General features: G+C 36.5%; 5 protein-coding genes, 1 long non-coding RNA gene and 3 pseudogenes across 8 annotated transcripts; 5 read left to right on the top strand and 4 right to left on the bottom strand.

The window, feature by feature from the left end:
* The first annotated feature begins 815 nt into the window (after nt 1-815).
* Nucleotides 816-1661, top strand: LOC148179513 (uncharacterized). Its single transcript, XM_088030373.1, has 2 exons — nt 816-1324; nt 1372-1661. Exons 1-2 carry the CDS (start codon nt 913-915, stop codon nt 1659-1661), a joined length of 702 nt encoding a protein of 233 aa, XP_087886499.1. The 5' UTR covers nt 816-912.
* Nucleotides 1662-1834: 173 nt separating this feature from the next.
* On the top strand, nt 1835-4612 carry LOC148179512 (cilia- and flagella-associated protein 91-like). Its single transcript, XM_088030376.1, has 10 exons — nt 1835-1920; nt 1967-2043; nt 2089-2500; nt 2545-2877; nt 2923-3108; nt 3157-3309; nt 3357-3526; nt 3573-3719; nt 3760-4130; nt 4175-4612. Exons 1-10 carry the CDS (start codon nt 1854-1856, stop codon nt 4539-4541), a joined length of 2283 nt encoding a protein of 760 aa, XP_087886502.1. The 5' UTR covers nt 1835-1853; the 3' UTR covers nt 4542-4612.
* LOC148179511 (uncharacterized) lies at nt 4559-5030 on the bottom strand. Its single transcript, XR_015769626.1, has 2 exons — nt 4805-5030; nt 4559-4731 (listed from the first exon to the last, which is right to left on the bottom strand). It is a non-coding gene; the product is annotated as an uncharacterized LOC148179511 (long non-coding RNA).
* Nucleotides 5031-5086: 56 nt separating this feature from the next.
* LOC148179510 (26S proteasome regulatory subunit 10B pseudogene) lies at nt 5087-7415 on the bottom strand (annotated as a pseudogene).
* A 109-nt stretch (nt 7416-7524) lies between these two features.
* Nucleotides 7525-8254, top strand: LOC148179509 (uncharacterized; annotated as a pseudogene). Its single transcript, XR_015769625.1, has 3 exons — nt 7525-7613; nt 7673-8030; nt 8082-8254. The product of XR_015769625.1 is annotated as an uncharacterized LOC148179509 (transcript).
* A 714-nt stretch (nt 8255-8968) lies between these two features.
* LOC148179508 (uncharacterized) lies at nt 8969-11905 on the top strand (annotated as a pseudogene). The gene is made up of 4 exons (XR_015769584.1): nt 8969-9092; nt 9605-9799; nt 11304-11494; nt 11541-11905. The product of XR_015769584.1 is annotated as an uncharacterized LOC148179508 (transcript).
* A 17-nt stretch (nt 11906-11922) lies between these two features.
* Nucleotides 11923-13960, bottom strand: Rpt4 (Regulatory particle triple-A ATPase 4). Its single transcript, XM_088030372.1, has 5 exons — nt 13728-13960; nt 13557-13676; nt 12439-13049; nt 12177-12391; nt 11923-12095 (listed from the first exon to the last, which is right to left on the bottom strand). Exons 1-5 carry the CDS (start codon nt 13819-13821, stop codon nt 11957-11959), a joined length of 1179 nt encoding a protein of 392 aa, XP_087886498.1. The 5' UTR covers nt 13822-13960; the 3' UTR covers nt 11923-11956.
* Nucleotides 13961-14128: 168 nt separating this feature from the next.
* Nucleotides 14129-15068, top strand: MED18 (mediator complex subunit 18). Its single transcript, XM_088030374.1, has 2 exons — nt 14129-14230; nt 14295-15068. Exon 2 carries the CDS (start codon nt 14306-14308, stop codon nt 14972-14974), a length of 669 nt encoding a protein of 222 aa, XP_087886500.1. The 5' UTR covers nt 14129-14230; nt 14295-14305; the 3' UTR covers nt 14975-15068.
* On the bottom strand, nt 15054-18147 carry LOC148179505 (protein MMS22-like). The gene is made up of 2 exons (XM_088030371.1): nt 16722-18147; nt 15054-16673 (listed from the first exon to the last, which is right to left on the bottom strand). The coding sequence occupies exons 1-2, from the start codon at nt 18081-18083 to the stop codon at nt 15054-15056; spliced, it is 2982 nt and encodes a 993-aa protein (XP_087886497.1). The 5' UTR covers nt 18084-18147.
* Nucleotides 18148-23836: the final 5689 nt, after the last annotated feature.

Below are 23836 nucleotides of genomic sequence, written 5' to 3'. Positions count from 1 at the left end.
ATCCTAATTTTATGATTACTAAAATATTTTAAGCCGTTCTGGTTAGTTCAGGCAAACCATGATTTATTGTTGGGACACGCGCTTGCCGATAAGGGTACAAAGGCGATGATAATTGACGGTCAAAATTTTTATTAGTGCAATATAGCCTTATACCTTCTGGGTTACTTTACATTGGGCGTTGCCGTGTTTGTATTCACTCGAATGTTAATTATCACATGATTTTTATCTTTACGTTCAAATATTTTGCTCAGAAATCCCCAAATGATGTTGATCTTGGTATTGATCGATGCGGAACACTTCAAGGAATGTGCGGCTTATTTTTCAAAAAAAGTTTAATGTAACGAAAAGATTGATTGCGAGAACAACTAACTCTCTCCATTTACACTGTAGTGAAGCGATTCAAATTACGCAACTTTACGATTTTTTTACTCCGTTAATAAGCTCCCAATCGACTTGAAAATTTACAGAGACATGGCTTAAATAGTTCACTATCTATACCCTTAATTTCAATTTTTTCTCATTACTCGTGATTTTCTTCTAAACAACCTTAACGCGTTTTGATGAGGCCATTAATAAGAATTCGAAGTAACGAAAATTAAATCTTATTAAGCAACTTGTTTATCTTTTTCGTTTTTTACGTTGAATTTGATTAGTAATTAGTACTAATTAGCGACATTCAACTGCAAAAATATAAAGAAAAGTTTAATTAAACATATACCGTAGTTTAGGCAACCATTAAAACTTGAAATATAAAATTTTAGAACTAATACGAATTCGAACTAATGAAACTTGTCATTACCTATTCTGTGCTTGTCATCAACAACATAACCCAACTTCTTTAAGTTTCGTTTCCTTTTTTATTTTAGCGTCGAATTTGAATTTTGAAACAGTTCGTGTCTGAATTGAGTAGATATGTTAAACTATGCAGATATTGCAACAGGGATTTTGATCCTACCTGCGATTTTCATGTGGAAAAGCTTATATACCACTTATCGTAGCCTCAACCAACAGTATAAACAAGAAGAACTCTTCTACAAACAACACAACTGCGTTGTTATGTACTCCAAAAGCCACATAAGAGGATGGCCCCCAGAATACGAAGTCATAATAGACAATAATAACTTCCGACGATCTCTAGAACCATATTTATGTTTTATTAATACAGCCAAAAAAAGCATTGATATTGCAATGATGAGGATCGCAATTAATCCGCTTTTTGACGCCCTAGAACAGGCTGTTAAAAAAGGCGTTGAAATCAGATTGATTGTTGATTTTTCCTCAGTGAAATCGACAAAAAAACAGTTTTTAAATCTGATCAAATTAGGTAAGTTTTATTTACTAAAGAATATCTGCACAAGGAAGAATTTTCAGGAGCCAAACTTACTTTCTTTATTGATAAGACTGAAAAATTGAACAACATCATGCACTGTAAATACATGGTAAAAGACTATGATGGTACCCATGGATATCTTTGCATGGGATCTTTAAACTTCACCAGTGTGAACTCAGTTTTGAATAACTTTGAAGATGTTACATTTACATCAAATATTAGCGTAGTAGAAGAGTTCCATAAAAGTTTCCTAGGGTCATGGGAGATGATCCAGAGAGATAATCAGAATGAGTTCAATAAATCCGCATTATCAGAACATGGGTTTTTATAATGAAGTTTCTTTTGTTTTTTGAATTTATTACATCTCAGTTTTAAGTCTTTTTACCTTTCTACCTCTCTACTGGAGCAAAATCAATAAAAGAAAAGCAACAAAATGTTCAAATTTTATTGATCAAGTTTCCTCCTAGGTAACGGTTCAAATTATTTGACGTCGCTTAACTATCACAGTTCTTTATTATTTACAATGGCGGTCGGAAGAATTAAAGGCTTAGCAGGACCTGACCCCTCGAGACCACTGGACTACGCTTACGGTAATCACTCATATCTCTTCATTGCCTGCAAATCTTCGCTTTGCAGATCCCCTTTTCTTGGTGTCTGGCCCTAAAGACTTCTACAAAGCAGCTTTACTCGCGAAACTCTCCACAACTACATTTGTAAGATCCTCACTTGTCGAGCTTTTGTAATTCCCCGATTTTCAGCAAATATGTCCAATTTTTGCAAACATGTTCTCCGATTTGCCAAATCACCCTCGCAAACAATTCGTACGTCGTCGATCAGCGCCCTTACCCGTCTCGATGATGGGGTACAAATCCAAGCGCCATCCAAGTCTACAACTCCAGAGTAGAAAAGTGGATGTTGTTGGCGCTGATCGTTTCAGATACTTCGATTTCCCTAAAATTAACGTCGGAGTTAAGTTTATTCCCGCATTGCAACTAGAGCAACCCACCAGCAGGGAAAAATCTCCCCACAAACCAGGCGCTAAGAACAAGAACAAGAAGACTCAAACAGCATTTAGAGATTCCTCGGTTCAGACGTCCCCGTGGGAACCTTCTTTCGTCGTTACAGGAACAACGGATCCAGAGCTTCTTAAACTCGATTTCCTAAAATGGGGTAAGACTGTTGAGATTTTTAACATTAAAAAACGCGTTCTGTAGGTGCGGGTTTGCCTGCTGGTCAACACGAAGTAGAACTACTAGAACGAGCACGAATGAAACGCGCATGGGAAGCAAGATGTGAAGTTAAGACCGAAGCTGATTTAGAAAAGCGGAGAGAAATCATCGAAACAATGGAGAGAGACGAATGGGCTTTCAGAGAACAAGAAATTCAAGATATCCAAAATCTCAGACTGAAACTATTAGAGAACATGCTAGCGGAGTTGCACGACAAGTCCACCAAAAGAAGCGAAGCGAAACTTAAACAGTTTGCGGAAATGAAACTTGCTGAAAGAGACCAAAAGTTACAACGGCTGCGTGAAAAAACCAAAAGAGGTAATCAAACTTTCATCTCTCCTAATTATATCCCGTTTTATCTAGAAATGAGAAAATTGGATTTGAAACACGCCGGAGTTGACGTCAAATACCGCTCAGTCACTGGCTTAGAAGAGCACGTTAACCACGCTTCTGAGCTATATGGACCTTTAATGCGCCACGGGGAGCACCCCAAACGCTGGCACTTCGAAGTTGACGAAGCAATCACAAGATTTAGGGCCCAATTCGCTGGTAAATTCACGTCTTTTCCCTCACAAAACTCTAATAATTTGTTAATAGGTGTCGAACAGTTGAATACTCTACCATACTGGTTGGATTATGCAACAAAAATAAAAGATTGTGCGTGTCTTAAGATGCAAGGTACCCGACTGTGCATGAGAGAAACCAAGTGGACTGCGCCGGTCTTGAAACAACTCCACACCGAGCTACTAGGTACTCTTAAAAATATCCCAAAATCACATAAAATAGCGCCACTTTAGCACTTCGGAAACACGCGCTCGCTCCTTGTACTCTGATAAGAAAGGTAGAATCTCCTGCGTCGGTTATAAGCACACCGGAAGTGGAAGCCATCGCCGACTCCGACGAAGAGTTTTATCAATCAATTGTTTTCATTCAGTCTGTTATAAAAGGACGAGCTGCTCAGATGCATGTATGTATAAAAATAAGTTAATGTCCACATGTGAATCGTCTGTTAGATATACGAAGGTCGTGAAAGATGCAGAGAATTAATACAAGAACTCAAATACTCCAGTGGTCTTTTGCATGAAGAGAACGTTCAAACGCACGACTACAAACTGAAAATAAAAATTGAACAGCGATTAGAACAAGTTTCAACGGAAAAGGTCCTAGAAACTCTTCCAGTTGTTATGATCACCGCTTTAGGTCCACAGATTGCAAGAAAGTTTAGATCACCTGCAAAGCTCTATTGTTGGTTCGCTGTTAGACTTCCTCAATAAAGAATTGCGACGATTATTGGAAGAGCGGCGGGCTCACGCAATTTGTGTTTTTCTTGAGCGCGAAAGATACGACAGAGAGGCTGTTGAAGCCGGTCGACGACAAGTTGAAGTTCGCCGCAGACGAGAACACGACGAAATGTTTAAACAAATCATTAAAGTTCAACAAGAGACTGTTGACTTGTATCTTGAGGATATCATAAAAGAAGGTTTGGAGTTTACCTCAGACGAAGCGGCAAAGGAGTATGTCCGCCAGCTAGCGAAGAAAATCGACGACGAAGCCTATAAACTGAAAGAAGCGTAAAAAACATGTAAATATTTCCAGTTGTAAGCCTTTCTTTCAGGACAAAAACAAGCTTGGATGAAGAGGAAGAGTTGGTAGCAGATTTGATTCATCACTTTGTTTTGCCCGAGGTCGAAAAGGAGATTCTTCGAAAAAAGATTCGAGCAAAACAGAAGGAAAAGTTATCTACAGTTCATAATGCTGTGTATTCTGAGCTTGAGGATATTACTCCTGACCCAGCACTTAGAAAAGCTGCCACACCGGCTTTACCTTGTGACGAATCCGTTGAAGTTGAAAGCCAAACTGAGTACAAATATCGCACTTCCGACTACAGAAGTCGGAGTATCATGAGTACAACTCCTCAAGGAATAATCGCCATTAAAAATCTCATCACGTTTGGACGATCTCCAAGTGATCAGTTTATCTGATAATTGTAATAAAAAGATACACAAAAGGGGTTTATTAAATTATTTACAATATTAAACCGGCTTGTAATCCAGTTTGCTTTCCAATTTTTTGTTATCTGCAACTTTTCTGACGGCTTTCATGAAGTCTTCTTGGATGACATACTCTCTCTCTGAACGAATCGCAAAGAGACCAGCTTCCGTACAAACGTTCCTAAATAAAACAACACAACAAAAAAAATCGGCGTCACTAAAATGTTAGTCCTCGTTACATAATATACAAATACCTTAATCTGCTCCGTTAAATGTATCAGACAACTTCACGATGGCCTCGTAATCAATTTCGCCGTGCTTTGCAATGGGCCCTGCCAGAGCCAACTATAGCTTACGAGCCTACGCCTAGGAATCGTGACGTCACATCAGTGGCCGTACCGCGCTTCGAAAAATGCATTGGTTTAAAGGGAAAGACGCCGTCCGTACTTCATAAAAAGGCCTCTAAAAACTTCCCACTTGTAAAACTTTTGTAAAATTGTATAAGTTATGTTGTGATTTATAATGACAACAGCAAATTTTAAGAAAACAAGCATTTATTCAATCATACATACAATATATAAACCATATTTAAATGAGAAACCAATACACCAGAGCAGATTTTAACAAATCTTTATACAATGCTGCTTATAATATATACAAATATTTACAATACACATATTATATTCATGAAATACATATATAACAATTAGGAGTATTACATAATTACTATTACATACCTATTAAATTTATCTAACTTTCGTTTTTTGTTACTTGCATAAGTACATTTATCAGTTTCGATCTTACTATAATTATTTAACAAAATATTTGACATGACATTTATGGCCAAAATCATCCATTTGATTCAGCAACTCCATCAAAGTTCTTTGAATTTCACGATCAGCAGAAGTACCTTCAGAAAACCGGCGCCCGCCGATGGCGTCAATCTCGTCCATGAAAATAATGCAAGGTTGATGGTCCTTCGCGGAATTAAACATTTCTCTAATTAATCTAGCAGATTCGCCGATGTATTTGTCAACTATTGCGCTGGAGACGACTTTTAAAAAGTTGGCATCTAACTGAGAAGCCACAGCTCTTGCTCATAAGGTCTTTCCTGTACCTGGAGGACCATAAAGTAACCTTTGGGTGGAGTTATTCCTACTCTCATGAAGAGCTCAGGATTTAAGAGAGGTAATTCAATGACTTCACGTAGTTCACGAATTTGTTCAGACAAGTCTCCAATAGCTGAGTAAGTCACATCTCCAGGATCTTCATGGCTCATGCTATAAACTAGAGGATCAACCTCCCGAGGCGAATAACGCATTATAGTTAAAGTGGTCATGTCAAGAGCAACACTTGTGCCTGCTTTTAGTTTGGTCTTATCGAGCTGGCGGCGGCAACCAACTACGTAACGGGGGCCGTTAGCTGCCTTCACTATAACTAAACATTAAATTATGATTAACCAACAGTCGGTGCCAGCTAAGAGGAATAAGAACTAAAATACTTAAGTAGTTTAATATGTGTAACTGTAACTCAGATTAATTATGCCTAGTTTTCTCATCAGCTGAGCTGCCGTGTATTATTGTATTACAATTACAAGTTTTGGACCTACAAAATAAGTCTGAAAACCCCTGAATTTAAAATGAAATTTTAATAAGAAAAAAATATTTAATGTGGCTTTAAAGAAATTGCAAAATAATATGTAATTTAAATTTTTTATTGAAGCTTACACTATTTCATATCAAATTCTATGTCTAATGTATGTTTCGCGCGTATAATAACTGTCGTTTGACTAGAAGTCTTTTCATGAGTTAGGTGCAACCGAATATGTGTAGTGTATGTTTTGGATGTATACAGGTGTCCCAGAACTCGGGCCCCAGAGAGCAAGGGAGGGTGCCGACAGCAATACAGATGGTAAATTTCAAAACAAAAATTGACTAAGTTTAATAGTATTCGAGAACTGATAAAAAGTTAACAACCAATCCCGAAAGCTTATTTGAGAACTGGAGTAAATGCCCATCCCAATTTCCTAGGCAACGAGAGTCTAATATTTAACTGACCAATGGATGATAGTATGTGTCCATAGTTACCAATTTTCAAATTCTGTTCAGCTTCGGGATTGGCTACAGTTTTTTTGTCTTATCTCGGTTATTTTTTTAGTTAAAAAATTATGGTTTCAAAATTTTGGTTCAGAATTGTTGCCTCCATAAGCCCTTTCTCTTTGGGGCGCGAGTTCTGGGACAGCCTGTATTATTGGTCCTTTGACGAAAAGTCTGTCTTTCGATGAGTTTGGTACAACTGGTACAACTCGTCGCAAAAAGACTTAAAATTGACCTCTCAGTCGCATTTTCCTATTTTCTATGCATTTTTTTAACAAAAACCGGTATTTGTACCAAAACATCAAAAAACAACGTTGAATTTGACTTTTCATCCTGATTTTTAACCCCTTTTCTAACTTAATTCATCAATTTTTTAGAAAAATTTAGAAAAAATTTCAAGTTTGTTGAGTTTGAAAAACGGTCTATTGAGGTCTTTTCGAAAACAAAAAATTAAGAAAATGACTTGTTTTAAGCACATTTTGTCTATTAAAACATGGATTTTTATGGCGTTTTTAAAAATTTGGGCCAGATTTTTATTCTAAAAATATTGAAAACTACTCTGTTTTGTAAAGATTTCTTAGAAATGTGAGCCAGACACGAATCTGTGTTTTTTTTTAAATAATGCACTCAAAATGGGAAAATGACTATAAGTCAAATTTTATACATTATAATAATAACATCGATTTTTACGATTTTTCGTCGTCCAACTCAGCCATTTTGTGATCAGTCAATAAGGTTAATTAATCATATCAAAGAAAGAATGAAAAATATTTGAGAAATAATTAATAACATAATATGCAACACATAATATACAGCAGTTTCAAACGGGTATTTTGTGTTGGCTGTGTTTGGTATCGTCTGAGCAACGTCAAGTGTGACGTGACGTCAAGTGTCAACTGTTTGGTTCAGGGTCAAGGAGAGTTTTGATTCTTTTCTTGGGCTTTAATGGGGGAAAATATGGTCGAAGGTAATGCAATTGATTCTCCCAAGTTATAAAAAAATTAAAAAAACTGCTTATCTTTTCAGATAAGGAGATTCTAGTGAATTGGGCCGAAATGCGACAGTTGAGATTGAGAAGAGCGAACAAAATGGCTAATGATAATAAGCTGTTTAAATTAAGAGTGTTACTAGATGAAAGAGACTACTATGCCAAATTAGAAGTGGTAGCAGACAGAATTGCTATCATACCAGATAATCAGGACATCGATGCAATTGTTTTCTTTAAAGCCCATTTCAAAGGGGCACAACCAGTTATTGATAGAGAAAAAAGACTCTTTTGACTGCAATTCAATTTCAAAAATTTAAACAGATCGCCACTGATCCTTGTTGTGTAAGACTCGGATGTATTGGAGAGGTTAGAAAGGGCTGTTAGTGGACTTTTTGGGTAAGGAAACATTCAAGGCCATTTGTACCAATTTAATTATATTTTTTGCAGAGCTTCAACGGACTACGACGAAAATGAGATCATGGAAGAAGCAAATTAACACTCATTACATATTATATTTTATTAACTATTCTTAATGTCAGTAAAAGATTTCATTCAGCAGATTCAGCAGACTTAAATATAAATGTAAAATTCTTGGACTAATAAAACTTCACCAAAATCTATTTATTCAACTCTTTCAGTCAACATTAGAAGTTTTTAATCAGTTTCAAAATTATAAGAAGCTAGTCTAATGAATTTTTCAGTTGTTTTAAAAACACCCTCGCAAACAATTTGTTACGTCGTCGATCAGCGCCCTTACCCGCCTCGATGATGGGGTACAAATCCAAACGCCATCCAAGTCTACAACTACAAAGTAGAAAAGTGGATGTTGTTGGCGCTGATCGTTTCAGATACTTTGATTTCCCTAAATTTAACGTCGGAGTTAAGTTTATTCCCGCATTGCAACTTGAGCAGCCCACCAGCAGGGAAAAATCTCTCCTCAAACCAGGCGTTAAGAACAAGAACAAGAAGACTCAAACAGCATGTAGAGATACCTCAGTTCAGACGTCCCCGTGGGGGAACCTTTTTTCGTCGTTACAGGGACAACGGATTCAGAGCTTCTTAAACTTGATTTTCTAAATTAGGGTAAGACTTCTGAGGTCTTTAACATTAAAAAACGCGTTATCTACGTGCGGGTTTGCCTGCTGGTCAACACGAAGTAGAACTACTAGAACGAGCGCGAATGAAACGCGCATGGGAAGCAAGATGTGAAGTTAAGACCGAAGCTGATTTAGAAAAACGGAGAGAAATCATCGAAACAATGGAGAGACGAATGGGCTTTCAGAGAACAAGAAATTCAAGACATCCAAAATCTCAGATTGAAACTATTAGAGAACATGCTAGCGGAGATGCACAAAAAGTCCACCAAAAGGAGCGAAGCAAAACTTAAACAGTTTGCGGAAATGAAACTTGCTGAAAGAGGCCAAAAGTTACAACAGCTGCGTGATAAAACCAAAAGAGGTAATCAAAATCTCCTGCGTCGGTTATAAGCACACCGGAAGTGGAAGCCATCGCCGACTCCGACGAAGAGTTTTATCAATCAATTGTTTTCATTCGGTCTGTTATAAAAGGACGAGCTGCTCGGATGCATGTATGTATAAAAATAAGTTAATGTCCACATGTGAATCGTCTGTTAGATATACGAAGGTCGTGAAAGATGCAGAGAATTAATACAAGAATTCAAATACTCCAGTGGTCTTTTGCATGAAGAGAACGTTCAAACGCACGACTACAAACTGAAAATAAAAATTGAACAGCGATTAGAACAAGTTTCAACGGAAAAGGTCCTAGAAACTCTTTCAGTTGTTATGATCACCGCTTTAGGTTCACAGATTGCAAAAAAGTTTAGATCACCTGCAAAGCTCTATTGTTGGTTCGCTGTTAGACTTCCTCAATAAAGAATTGCGACGATTATTGGAAGAGGAGCGGGCTCACGCAATTTGTGTTTTTCTTGAGCGCGAAAGATACGACAGAGAGGCTGTTGAAGCTGGTCGACGACAAGTTGAAGTTCGCCGCAGACGAGAACACTACGAAATGTTTAAACAAATCATTAAAGTTCAACAAGAAACTGTTCACTTGTATCTTGAGGATTGTAGCAACTTCTTGTTCAGAACCGTGCAAACACAAAAGCAAACGGCAGCTTTACGCCGGAGAGCATTTAGGTCGAAGTAAGGATTCTTTTAAATTTCCTAAACTAGGCAGATAAAAGATATTGGGCGCCACTGCGGTTTAACACTATCAGCAACCCCCGCAGAAGGTCACTGAAATAAGACTGAATTTATTGAAAATTACTAAAACAAAAATTGTCATCTATTAATGAACTTTACATGGTTGTTTAAATTCTGACTAATTCAAGATAATGTGAAATTGCTAAGTCAAGACATCTGTGAAGCAGGTCCTGATCGAACAATTTATTTAATAACTATATGAAGATTCAGATCTGCATCTTTTACAAAATGAAAATAAAATGAAAATACACACAAAAGACGCGAGCTTAACGCTACGGCATGTGTCGCTCACTCAGGGCATTAAAACTGCCTACCAACTCGCCCTTCTAAGTCAGTAGGAAATACAGGTACAGGTTACTTAATCTCAAGAGGCGTCGGTGCAACTAAACTTGACTTGAGGTTCTCGAACGCAAAACTATAGGGTACCACTTATCTTTGGTGTTGTTTGGATCGCTGTCAATGGGCCGAGGACGACGGCATCCGCAATAAGGATCGGGACACCCGAAAAGTTGGACGGTAGTCCTATGTCCTCATGGCTTTCAGGATAGAATTTCAAGAGGTATAGCGACTAATATTGGTATTCTCCCAAAGCACGACTACGATTGGGACTCTCCCAAAGAAGTTTCTAATGGGAATTTAAAGTTAACACGAGTATTGCGAAAAATTCCATAATTACCTCTAATCTAGAGAAACTTCCATTCGATATGTTATGATCAGAACGACATCCACTGTCGTGGATCGACGGTAGAAATTAAGATAATAAAATGGCGATAACTCTCCGCACCTCGTGGTACGATATCGAAAGTCACAATGATGTCTTTCTCATCACGGAAATCTCTCGCGGTACTCGATATTATACGGCGGTAAAATAAATCGCTTAAACCCGTAGTGAAAAAGTGTAATATTTTGAATTCACCGGAAGTCACAATCGGTTATGCGCACTCACGACGCGTGTCGGTGACAAGCCGGTACCTTGTTTACATCTAAGGGTTAGTTCTTGTAAAGTGCGACTGGACCGATATTAAGCGATGGTAAATAAATGCGCAAAGGGGAGATAATTAATTTATGAAATTTTAGATAGAGATAGAAAAGAAGAAGAAGAAGAAGTTCGGACCATTGTACTCGAATGGGACCGAAACATAAACGTTGTGAAGAGATAAGAGAAGATAGGAAAGTTGAAACGGGATTACCGAACCCAACGTGAAATTCGGGTGAAAAGTTATAGCACTTCCACTAGCTGAAATTCTGAGGCGGTAACACGTGGTTGATCCGCTGCCTCAAGGCGGCCACAATAGAAAAATAATTCCTAACACGGATACAAAACTATTTAGATAAACGGAATGAACGGTAGTTAAGAACTTACATAAACGGTACGTTAAATCTATTATTCTAGATTGTGATGTTCTTAATTCTACTCTGGCTACGATGTTAACGCCGTGATGTTATAAACCCAAGCATCTGAAGAAGTCCCTAAAGTATTTAATTATTAATTATGCCCTTCTTCACCGGCAAATTTTTGAAACGCTACAGGATATAATAAAAGAAGGTTTGGAGTTTACCTCACGAAGCGGCGAAGGAGTATGTCCGCCAGCTAGCGAAGAAAATCGACGACGAAGCCTATAAACTGAAAGAAGCGTAAAAAACATGTAAACATTTCCAGTTGTAAAAGCCTTTCTTTCAGGACAAAAACAAGGTTGGATGAAGAGGAAGAGTTGGTAGCAGATTTGATTCATCACTTTGTTTTGCCCGAGGTCGAAAAGGAGATTCTTCGAAAAAAGATTCGGGCAAAACAAAACGAAAAGTTATCTACAGTTCATAATGCTGTATTCTGAGCTTGAGGATATTACTCCTGACCCAGCACTTAGAAAAACTGCCACACCGGCTTTACCTTGTGACGAATCCGTTGAAGTTGAAAGCCAAACTGAGTACAAATATCGCACTTCCGAGTACAGAAGTCGGAGTATAATGAGTACAACTCCTCAAGGAATAATCGCCATTAAAAATCTCATCACGTTTGGACGATCTCCAAGTGATCAGTTTATCTGATAATTGTAATAAAAAGATACACAAAAGGGGTTTATTAAATTATTCACAATATTAAACCGGCTTGTAATCCAGTTTGCTTTCCAATTTTTTGTTATCTGCAACTTTTCTGACGGCTTTCATGAAGTCTTCTTGGATGACATACTCTCTCTCTGAACGAATCGCAAAGAGACCAGCTTCCGTACAAACGTTCCTAAATAAAAAGAGTGTCATAACACAACAAAAAAATCATCGTCACTAAAATGATAGTCCTCGTTACATAATATACAAATACCTTAAATCGGCTCCATTAAATGTATCAGACAACTTCACGATGGCCTCGTAATCAATTTCGCCGTGCTTTGCAATGGGCCCAGCGTGAATTTTTAGAATTTCAAGTCGTGCCTGCTCGTTGGGAAGTGGGATTTCGATTTTACGATCCAAACGACCTGGGCGCAACAAAGCGGGATCTAAAGTGTCGGGTCTGTTTGTTGCCATGATCATTTTAACCTGTTAAAATTAATTAGCTCAAACTTAAATCAAATTTGAAGTCGCACCTGACCAAGAGAGTCAAAACCATCCATTTGATTCAGCAACTCCATCAAAGTTCTTTGAATTTCACGATCAGCAGAAGTACCTTCAGAAAACCGGCGCCCGCCGATGGCGTCAATCTCGTCCATGAAAATAATGCAAGGTTGATGGTCTTTCGCGTAATTAAACATTTCTCTAATTAATCTAGCAGATTCGCCGATGTATTTGTCAACTATTGCGCTGGAGACGACTTTTAAAAAGTTGGCATCTAACTGAGAAGCCACAGCTCTTGCTAATAAGGTCTTTCCTGTACCTGGAGGACCATAAAGTAAGCAACCTTTGGGTGGAGTTATTCCCACTCTCATGAAGAGCTCAGGATTTAAGAGAGGTAATTCAATGACTTCACGTAGTTCACGAATTTGTTCAGACAAGCCTCCAATAGCTGAGTAAGTCACATCTCCTGGATCTTCATGGCTCATGTTATAAACAAGAGGATCAACCTCCCGAGGCAAATAACGCATTATAGTTAAAGTGGTCATGTCAAGAGCAACACGTGTGCCTGCTTTTAGTTTGGTCTTATCGAGCTGGCGGCGGCAACCAACTACGTAACGGGGGCCGTTTGTTGCCTTCACTATAACTAAACATTAAATTATGATTAACCAACAGTCGGTGCCAGCTAAGAGGAATGAGAACTAAAATACTTAAGTAGGCTAATATGTGTAACTGTAATTCAGATTACTTATGATTAATTATATAGTTTTCTTAGTCATTTTCCTATTTTCTATGCATTTTCTTTAACAAAAACCGGTATTTCTACCAAAACATCAAAAAACAACGTTGAATTTGACTTTTTATCCTGATTTTTAACCCCTTTTTCTAACTCAATTCATCAATTTTTTTGAAAAATTTAGAAAAAATTCAAGTTTCATCAGTTTCAAAATTATAAGAAGCCGGTCTATTTAATAAAGTTTTCAGTTGTTAAAATACCTAGACTGGTACAATGAATATTGAAATCAAATGAAAACGTAGCACCTGAATCTGTGTTTTTTCTTAAAAATAATGCATAGAAAATATGAAAATGACTAAGAAAATTAGGCATAATAAATCTGAGTTAAAAAGTTACACATATTAGACAATTACTTACACTTTTCTTCAGTCAACTGCTTCAAAACTTCGCCCACGATTTGCCCCATACTTTGAAGAGCCTTGAGGTCGTTTTCTGATTTATCGTATTGCTTAGTCAAATCCTTAAGCTGTTCTCTCACTACGATCAAATCATTACAATCAAAGGCTTAGAAAACCAATTTTTACGTACTTTCTTTCAAACGGGACTCAACCTCTTTATGTTCAACTAATTTTTTCCTGTAGTCTTGGAGGGACTTCTCGCGTTCCGGTTCGGCCTGAGTCATTGTTGAGTATTTTATTCGAACTTCTATCAAACAATAACACTGAAACTCAGAAAATACAAACGCTGAATGACTGGCACAACTCGGCTTTTCAGAACTCTTGACAGTTGACAAGTTTAGGGACTTAAGTTGTTACCAACCGTTTCTATTTAGAAATCATATTCATGTTTGTCGAGGTAATTTTTTCGTTTTTTACATCAATTTGGCGCAATTTTGAAAGACATTTATGCAAATTTTAATCTGCCTATGGCTAGATCCATCGTTTGTTCAGAAATCTTTACAAATGAACAAATTATTTCAAATTAAGCACCAACTGTTATAAAAAAAAACAGTGAAAAGTAACCAACTCAAATGTCAAACTGAACGTAAACAAAATAACCTATAAGTGAACAGTTTTTATCGCAAATTTAGCGTAAGTTTTATCACTTTCCTGTTTTTTAATTATGAATTTAAGCAATCTCCACCTCCTGCTTCAGTGTACTGCGCCATGACAACCCCAGGAACCGCAATAGATTCCCTGAATGCAGCTTTAAAATGTAACATTATCCCAAACCAGGAGTATTTGCTCCAGGGCTCAGTTTTGGACCAATACGTGGAAGTCTTGTTACACCGCCTAAGAGGACTCTGTGATAACGTCGACAGTGGTCCTGAATCATTCCATGACCATGAATTATACTTTACATTAAGAGCAACAAATACTGGGGGCCCAATGGTTCTACCATTGCGTGTTCGCCGAGCCCTGGATGTACCAGACGCGCCATGGCAATTGAGATATGTAGGCCAACAAGAATTGGGTGACAAAAATCGCCCCACTGTTGTTAGATCCAGCATTGATATGGCTTGTAGTTCAACAGTTGTAGAGTTTTTAACAGAATTAGGTTGTAGAGTGGACTTTGAGTACATTGCAAGAGGTTACATGTTCAGGAAAGGGAGAATGAAAATTACAGTATCAAAAATTTTCAAAATGGGAAGTATGGCAACTAAATCAGGCGAAGGTGTGGAGCCCATTTCTCAAAGTTATTTAGTTGAATTATCAGTATTAGCACCGTCTGGCCAAGATGCGATAGCTGAAGATATGCGGATTTTCGCCGAGCAATTGAGACCGCTAGTCCAGCTTGAGAAGATTGACTACAAAAGACTTGGTAACTTACCTTAGATATCACTGAAGTAAATAAACAGAAATCTCAATTTAAATGATTTATAAAGTACGTATAAGTAAAATAAACACTAAAAAATCACAGTTTCAACAAGTTTGCTTCAAATCGCTCCATATTCAGACGTAAAGTTTTGTCATATCCAACTCCCCTCATTCTCTCCACATTTGCGACATGTTGTTTGATGCGAGGAGTTAGAGCTCTTAAACTCGACGTCACCACCTTTGAGAGATACCCCAACAACTGAAAATAGCTCGAAGTGTTAAACGCTAAATGTTTTTCAGTAATACTCATAATGACTTCTTCTAAATCGTTTTTTACATGATTATATAACGGTGATGCAACTATACTTGTAACAACAGACAAGGCCATATTCCGCTGATTATGAAACATAATCAGCTCAAAGAGGCCATAAACTGTTTTATTTACAACAGTTTTTAATAATCCCCGCGATGTCGTGCTTACCACAAAGTCATTAGTTAGCTTCAACGATTTAAAAATAGTGGACTCCGCTTCTTTCGTAGACTGTTTAAAAAACACATTCGCAATCTTGTCAAGGAGAATTTCCGCTGTGTTTTCATTTTCCAGACTTTTGAGCATGGGGGAATCCACTGTTGCGAAATGTGGCATGTATCTTGCAACTATTTCGCGCAAAATTCGATCAATGAAAGCGTCGTTAGGAGTGTTAAGTTTCACTGTGGCTTCAAAGTAGAGGTGCCACGTCTTTTTGATACTTTGTAAAATATACGCATTTACAGGTTTTCCAATCATGATTTCAGTTGGTAGTAACAGTGGGGTCATAAGACGCGCAAATGGACAATTTGCTTTGTGTTTGTCGTACAGCAAAGAACCAATTTTGAAGAATGCGAGGCCCAAACACGTGTAAATTCGTAAAACTATAAGTTCGTTTTCAGGTTGGGTGAAATACTGGGTGATCCAGCGCTCGGCTTGGCCGAAAAAGGCTTCGCATAGTTTGCTCACAACAGGAGATTGAAGACTGTTTTTAAGATTCGAACCGACATGATCTATAAAAGCGATCAGTGGATCCTTGGCTGAAACTAACAAAGTTTTAAGATGCTCCGGGATACAGTCCAATTTAACTACTTTTCTTGTTAACTCTTCAAACCCGTCTCGAGTTAACAAACAAAACTTGGCCCAACTTTGCAGAGCTACAATCTCCTGTTGTGAAGACAACACGAACGAATTCGGATAGTCATCCAGAACCACGCACAGGAAACTTGCAGTAACTTTGGAATTAACGAATTCACTGGTAAAAAAAGTGAAAGCCTCGGGAAGGAGACTCGGAAATAAAACTGCAATTTTGGCTGCAAGAGTCCCAGTGACTTCCGGGGTGCTACGGGAGTATTTCAACGCGGGATAAACGTAGTTTCGAAATGGGGACTCCCACTCGCACCAGACTTGTTCCCGATTGACCATCTCAAGAGTTTTCAGTAAGACATTGAGGAGTGTTACCAAATCGGAGTAGTAACACGTCGTCATGTACTTGTGGATCCAACTGTTTATCAAGAGCCACTGGTGAAGTTGAAGATTGGTGCTGGCTGTCATTATGTGCTCGAAGTCGTAGACAAAAGATTTGATCAGATGGAATGACTTGTTGTCAGTGGAGGCTTCTTCTAGCATTTTTATAAACGGGGAAATTGATGCTTCCAGGTCTCGATTTTCGCGCAGATGGCGGATGATCTAAATAAAATGAACTCATTTCATGTCAATAATTAATGAAATACTTACAAAAGCACTGTAGAAATTCCAAATTAATTGATTTTGTTTCTTTTCAACAGGAAGGTTTTCCATGAACAACATGAATTTCTTTGAGAGTTCGTCAAAATTGACTCTAGTTAGAGAGACGAACAACAAAAGGACGTTGAATATTCCTCCTTGGTTGAGATCTTTCATTTTGTTTGGACCCAATTGGGAGTAAATGCGCCCTTTCATTTTGCCCCAGTGGTGAGGGTACTCAATCAAATGTTTACACAGCATGGATATAAACAATTCAAAATCTTCTTGGCAGTCTTTGGGTGCCCAGAGAATTGTATCAATTAATTCTGTCAACTGTGGTAACGACAGAGATGTGGAGCTTCTTACAGAGACGTTCAGTCTTTTACTGAAGTACTCCCAGAGGACTTGATGTATTTCAATTTTGGGCCACTTCAGCCACAAATCGCAAAGAAGAGGCTCAAGAGATTTCAACGTGGACAGAACAGAACTACTAAACTCAGCAGTGGTGATAATATTCTTCAGAGACTTTTCCAGTAACGTGTAGTTTGGTTTGATCCTCTCACTTTGAGCACCTGTGTAATTATCTGTTTGATCAAAACCTTGCAAGTCTGCTATGTTGCTCAACAACCACACTATATGCTCATTATTACTATTTTCCACTACTTTATTGGATATTAACCAAAAAGAATCGTTGCCCAAGGCTTTCTCTGATAGTAGTTGGAGGATGAGCCAGAACTTCTTGTTGCAGGGGCACACAAATGGAGTGGTGCTGCTTTGTTGATAAGCCTTTTCACTTAGCAGAACCATGTCTTTTATAACAAACTCTAGGTGCTCTTCCAGTTCCTCAGACTTTCCAGTAATGTACTTAAAGAGCAATAAGTAGCAGTGAACCTCTTGAAATGTGTGAAAGTACTGATAAATGGGGCATTTCTCTTTCCCAGAGGCTGAGTTTGTTAGTTTCTGATAAATCTCCTTTTCGAGCTCAAAAATCGGTAGAATCAACGGCACCAAAGTCTTTATAAGCGCACTTGAAGAAGTTATGTACCTTTGTTTAAGCTTGTCACTTTCACACTCATTTAGAGAAAAAATAATCAGTTTCAAACACTTATTAATGACTTCTCTCATCTGAATTAAATCACTGAACGAAATTAGAGTGTCGTCCAAAATCGCATTCTGCAAATAAAACCAGTTTTTGCGAATTATACGTACAATAATATCGACTTCTTCCAGGATAACGTTTTGGTGGTAAATTTGGCCACAGATATTAATTTCAAGGTTGTCTTCATGCTTGGCGGTTTTTTTATCAATAAGCTTCATGAAAGTTTGGACGGGATTTTGGAGACTTTGGCCGTGACAATCGAAAATAACAGACATGATAAAATTGTGGCAAGTTTAGGTTAAAAACGTTTCGCGCCAAAGTTGATGACAAGTGACGTTTGAGTACAGGTTTCTGTATGTAATTCTGGGCTGGCAGAGAGAGGCCGGTAGTGTCTCAACTTTCGGTGGAGCACCCGTTTCAAAAATTCTGGGATGTTGCCTTAAATTTCCCAGTTTTTTAAACTAAAAAATTGTGCTTTTTGCTTGAAAGTTTTAACATTTAAAATAAGATAGTCCTTTCGTGTTTTTTTTTGTTTTAAAAATGTCATTGTTTTGTTACTTTTTAATTTTTTATTTAAACACTGACTTTGTCTAATTTTGGAAGAAGTTTTGCCGAATACAGCGAATTCTGGAAAATCGGGAAAGTTCCATTCTTATCACCTTATAAATAAACTTGCAATAAAATATGTTCAAATATTGGAATTATTTTTTTTACGCCATTCTCTATGTATTTTAAATTACAGTGCTGAGTACATTCATTTTTCCAAGAAATGCACTCAAAATCTCCGTTTTGTTTTAACCTTTTTTACTCTTCGCAAGTCTTGTAAACTTTGTTCGCTAGTGGTTGTACCTTATCAATATTACACTTCGTTATCAAAAAATTAATAACTGTAACTAATTGCTCATTTATCAAATGCGTGCCACCATTTTTTATCATCAATTTATTGCAAGCCACAATGTCAAGTCACTGGCTCTAATGACTGTTAAAAAATCCAAATTATTACACACAGAATTTTGTTGAACCCTTCGGAAACAGGAATTTGCGACGCCTATGGAAAAGTTGGAATGCAATCGCTGACTTTCAGATAAGAACTGCTAACTGGATATAACCAGTTCGTAACTAAAAATAGTATCTAGTTACGCTATAATTAAAATACAAAACAATTTTGAATGAAATGGTAATATGTTTACGTAATAGGATGAATCAGAGAGTCGCGGAAGAATTAATCCTTGATAGGAGCGTATCAAGGAATTTTACGCAAACTTTTTTACAATAAATTTCGCGATTAATATGCATAGGCGTGGATGTTTTATAGCTTGATATTTGAAAAAAGTGCTAAAACTCTAAAAAAAAAACATTAAATTAAAGAGCGGGAAGATAAAAGTTGGACAAATAAACTTCACTTTATTAGTTTTTGAGATGATGTAACTTTCGTGGTCCTAGTCGCAATCCATGACTATCACAAACCATAAAAGTAACCGAAAATATTTGTGTCGATGCTTTATCGATATTAGCAAATCATCAGAAAGTTTCCTCGATTTTAATATTTTGATACCGATAAAATTAAGGAACTGATTAGGTCTATGTTTTTTTGACTTTCTGTGAAACCCTTATAAAACGCTCGTTTCCTATGACTCAAGCCGAAAATTCTACATCGTTGTGTAACAACTTGAGGAAATAATTTATAGGTACTAAAAGCAATTATGACAAAGCATCCTGACGCAACAAAAAAAAAGAGTTTTAGGACATGATGCAACAAATCTAGTTCTTCATGCCTCGTGGGTTCGGGAAGTGACATTCAAGGTTGTTTTTGCGAAGGTGTCATAGAGTAAGATGCCGACTATTGGCCTATCCCGCCTGTATAAATATACCTACATCTGCAAAGGCGGAAGGTGTGGTGAACGTAGTTCTTGCAGCGAATATTCGGACCCACCAGAGCCGGCTTTCACGACCTTCCAACACTTGCAGCTACATCTAAAAAACACAGAAATTCACGACAGGTTCTAAGCTCCTCTTGTAGCAAAAAGTGGCGCCGTTCTAAATTCTTAAACGCCGGCGTCATCCAAGTCGGCAGTATTACCTTCCACGAAATATCGAATACGGATCTGTTTCACCCAATTGGCGTACAATCCATGCATTGCCTACGGTTCATTTCTTGGGTGTATAATAAAGTCAGTGGAAATTTCCACGACAACGGTCGCAGACTGGCGGTGTCGGCAAAGAATGTGTCAGTGGCGTACTGATACCATGAATTCATTATTCAGTTCAGGATGAACAATGCGGTTAATGTTGAAATGTTTACATTTTTCCGTATTATCTTATATGACGCTGCTTTCTGCAAAGTCACATTTTTGATTATTCATAAAAATGTTCATTTTTATTGAAATTTAAATATCTACGTCCGTGGCGTAAATATTTAAACAAATTCCTGTCTCTACGAAGTGTTACAATTTTGCACCGACGCGGCGCGTAATAAACAAAAAATATTTAACATTACATGCTACAATACTTCACCTTGACGGTTTAATTGTTTATTGTATCAAGCATATCAGAATTAAACTAAAATGAACAAAATCAATATTTCAGGAATTGAAAGATAACAGTGATATCGCGTTTTTTGCCTGTAAAAGAGATTGCCATCTTGTGGAATGTGGACTAAACGTATCTTTGAGGTCTTTAACATTCGTTCGTCTTTTATAGGTGTTGGAATTTGCTTCAAGTCTCTCGTTCTAATCAAGTGAGGGCACGACTTGCTTATTCAACATTCAATAGAAGGAAAACTTTCCATTCGACAAGCTGAAACTTGTAGCAACTTGCTCGATAGGTGCAGCTGTTCTTCACAAGACCTGGTCCTTTTATTTACAAACAATCCCCACGTTTTTGTACTGCTGCATTTGACGTTGGTTTGCATTTTTGAGAAGGGGACATTGATCTTGAATTGTACTCCAAGAGGGTAATAACAATAACGAATAACATAAATACTTCATATGTCTGAATGTTCCACTCAATTAATGGTGGGCAATGTGCGAATATAATATACAATTTCGCGATAACATTTTTATGAATAATCATTAAACAGAGGTGTTATAAAATTTTATGGGTGCTCGTACTAACAAAAAATACATTTCCAAATTTCTGTAATTTGAAATGTTAATTACATATCTCCAAATACCACTCCTTTGGTGACAACTTTCTCTCTAACATTTGATTAACAACTTAGCGAGTATGTAGATATTTTGGAAATTCTAGGATCCAAACTTGAACAGCGAACAAATTAGATTTGATGATAAATCTTTTTAATATCGCTATTAAACGTAAAATTAGCGAATGGTCGAATGATTTATTGCTGTATCATGCCTTTTATTTGCGTCAAATTAATTTTTTTCCTTCGTAGGCCATTGCCATTGAACTCAATCCAACCAGCAAAAGGTGACCTTCAATTCGCGAATATATTTTTCGTATTTGAGAAAACGCGCACTTCTGCGCAAAAATGATTTTTTAAAAAGGCAGCATAGATAAGTTACGTAGAAATGTCGGTATTATAATTAGAAACAGTCGCTTAGTGGTCTGACGACCAATTCGAAATTAATCATAAATATTCAAATTTTGTGCAAAACAATTCTGCAGGAGGCTAGAAACACTTTTTTTAAACGTTTGAAATTGGAAATTTCGCAATATTACCTAAAAGTGTGTCACACCATACCAAAAATCCCTAGATTTGTAAACTTTACATTTTTTGCAATATCTTTGGATCATAAGAAGTTTGCGCTATCTAGAAATCAATGCTGAATATAATTTTTACATTCCCCGTCGCACACCTTTATCGAAGGTACTCGTTGCTGTTGCTAACGCTGTTAGTTTGGTTATACGACGGCAGGTGTAGTGTGGCCCTCAACCATTTCTGCTTGGGTTCACATTTATGAATTATTAAATAAAAAAGTCCTCTAAAGTTTATTTGAAATTCAATTGCTTTATACGCAATGATCAGATTAATTACTGGACGATAAACCAGAAATACTAAAAGCGAGAAGGAACGCAAGATCGTCTGTGAAATTTTCTGATAATAATAATTATTAAATATAAAAATAAAAGACAAATCGAGAACTAAATTTCGCGAGAACTAAAACTATTATTATTGCAACAGAGTGTAGAAAGTAGGAGCCCAAGAGCGTAAAAAAATTAATGATGAACTGTGATATCAAAATCACTCAGTACATAATTAATTCGACTTCTTCCTGTTTGACGTTTGGTAATTGATATTTACATTTTTATGTATATTGATTTCAAAATATCAAATTCTTAATGATGGTGCGCACATTGGTATTATTATAAATAAGTTGTATCTAGATCGTAAATTTTGTTAGTGTTTAAGTTACGTCAATAGTAAAGGAAGACATAACAAAAAACTATTTGCCAACATTTTAGTTCAGAAATGAGTCTTAAACCAACATACATTTTACATGGCCAACAATTACAACAAAAAGCGCCGACAAAGAAAAATCTTTTGCGTTTAATTGTTTTAAGCTATTTTTGGCCAAACGTTGCTAAATCTCTCTGGTATCTTTCACGTACGTTATAGTTATCTTCTAAATGTAGTTCATTTCGATGTCGTAAAAAGAAACTTATTGTAACTGAAAAGATAAAATCGCAACGATATCAAGTCCCAATTTACCGGTATTTACTGACCTTAGAATTTAAGATTTATATAGCGTTTAAAATTTGAAGATAAAAAAATATATTTATACAATTACATACAACACATGCTTGTTAATTATTTACAACTTAGGAATCAAACGTCAAGACATGACGATGATAAGCGATAAGCCAGAATTTAGATCATATCGTATCAAAATTTTAATCAAAAAATTTTTAAAGCAGTGTTTTTAATAGTTGTACAACTTTATCTTTCAATGGAAAATTTTAATAAAACTTAAAAAATCATTAACGTTGTTTAAATGAAAGCAAAACTGGAAATTGATTCTATTGTTCGTTCTAAATTTTTTCCGTGGTCAGTAATCAAATCTACATTTTTTTAAACATTCTTTGAATACATACTGATTCTTAAACGGAGGTTCTTAATGTGTAAACGTGTAGGTGTACAAACAAATTTAATTTACAACTTTTTCGTTTGCCTTTTAACATTTTCTGTAAATATCATCAAATCAAATTAAAGGTCAAAGTGAGTGTTGTTGATATCATTTTTGATAAATAAAAATGAACAGTTTAGCGCTATTTTAAAGTTGCTCAAATCTTTAATCTGCAATTTTGTTCATTTTAACCCCAGGTACATAAAAACTGCTAAAGTTATTACATTTAATTTGTCTAGTAATTGCATCAAATTACAAAATTGTAGCCCTGAAGAAACAAATTTTATATTTTTTAGTTTGTAGAAAGACCTACAATTTTCAACATTTTTAGTCAGAAACTTTGGTAATTTCAGAACTTCAGAAATTAAATTCGGGGAGATTACTATAAAAGTGTTGACCTTGCCATTAACTTTGATAAATTACAAAATTCTAGATCATAAGAAACACATTTTCATTTTTAAAACGCTTTCAAAATTTCGATCACTTTTTAATAAATCAAAAACTCAGACACTTTTAATACAATACAGACATATTATAGAAATTTGGGAAATAAAAACAAAACAATGAAGCAGAAAGAAAGGTTTTTTAGAAAGATTTATTTTTTTACAATTTTTTTAATAAACCCTGAAACACTGGTGACATAAATATTAAAAGTCACTACATCTGACTTGCCTATTCATAACATTTTGCCAAAATACAAATCTTTCAACAGAAAAGAAAAATTTTAATCAAAACCGAAAATTGTAGATTCAATCAAATTTTTAGTAGGTTTACGGCTTTGACTTTTCAAATAGTACAGCAAACATCTCCGCGTAAAGCCCCTCAATGAAATTGAAAATTTTTTTTTGACAAGGTGAAAATATTTATTAGCGACTTTTGAATAAAGCCATTTTTTGAGGATTGTAAATCAAAGACAAATTAAATCACTAGGAAAAGTGCGA

Source organism: Gnatocerus cornutus, chromosome 2 (genome assembly GCF_029298725.1).
Source record: "Gnatocerus cornutus isolate USDA-ARS CGAHR chromosome 2, icGnaCorn1.1, whole genome shotgun sequence".
NCBI lineage: Eukaryota > Metazoa > Arthropoda > Insecta > Coleoptera > Tenebrionidae > Gnatocerus > Gnatocerus cornutus.
Note: the sequence above shows the minus strand (reverse complement) of the source record. Positions and strands in the feature narration are given on the sequence as shown.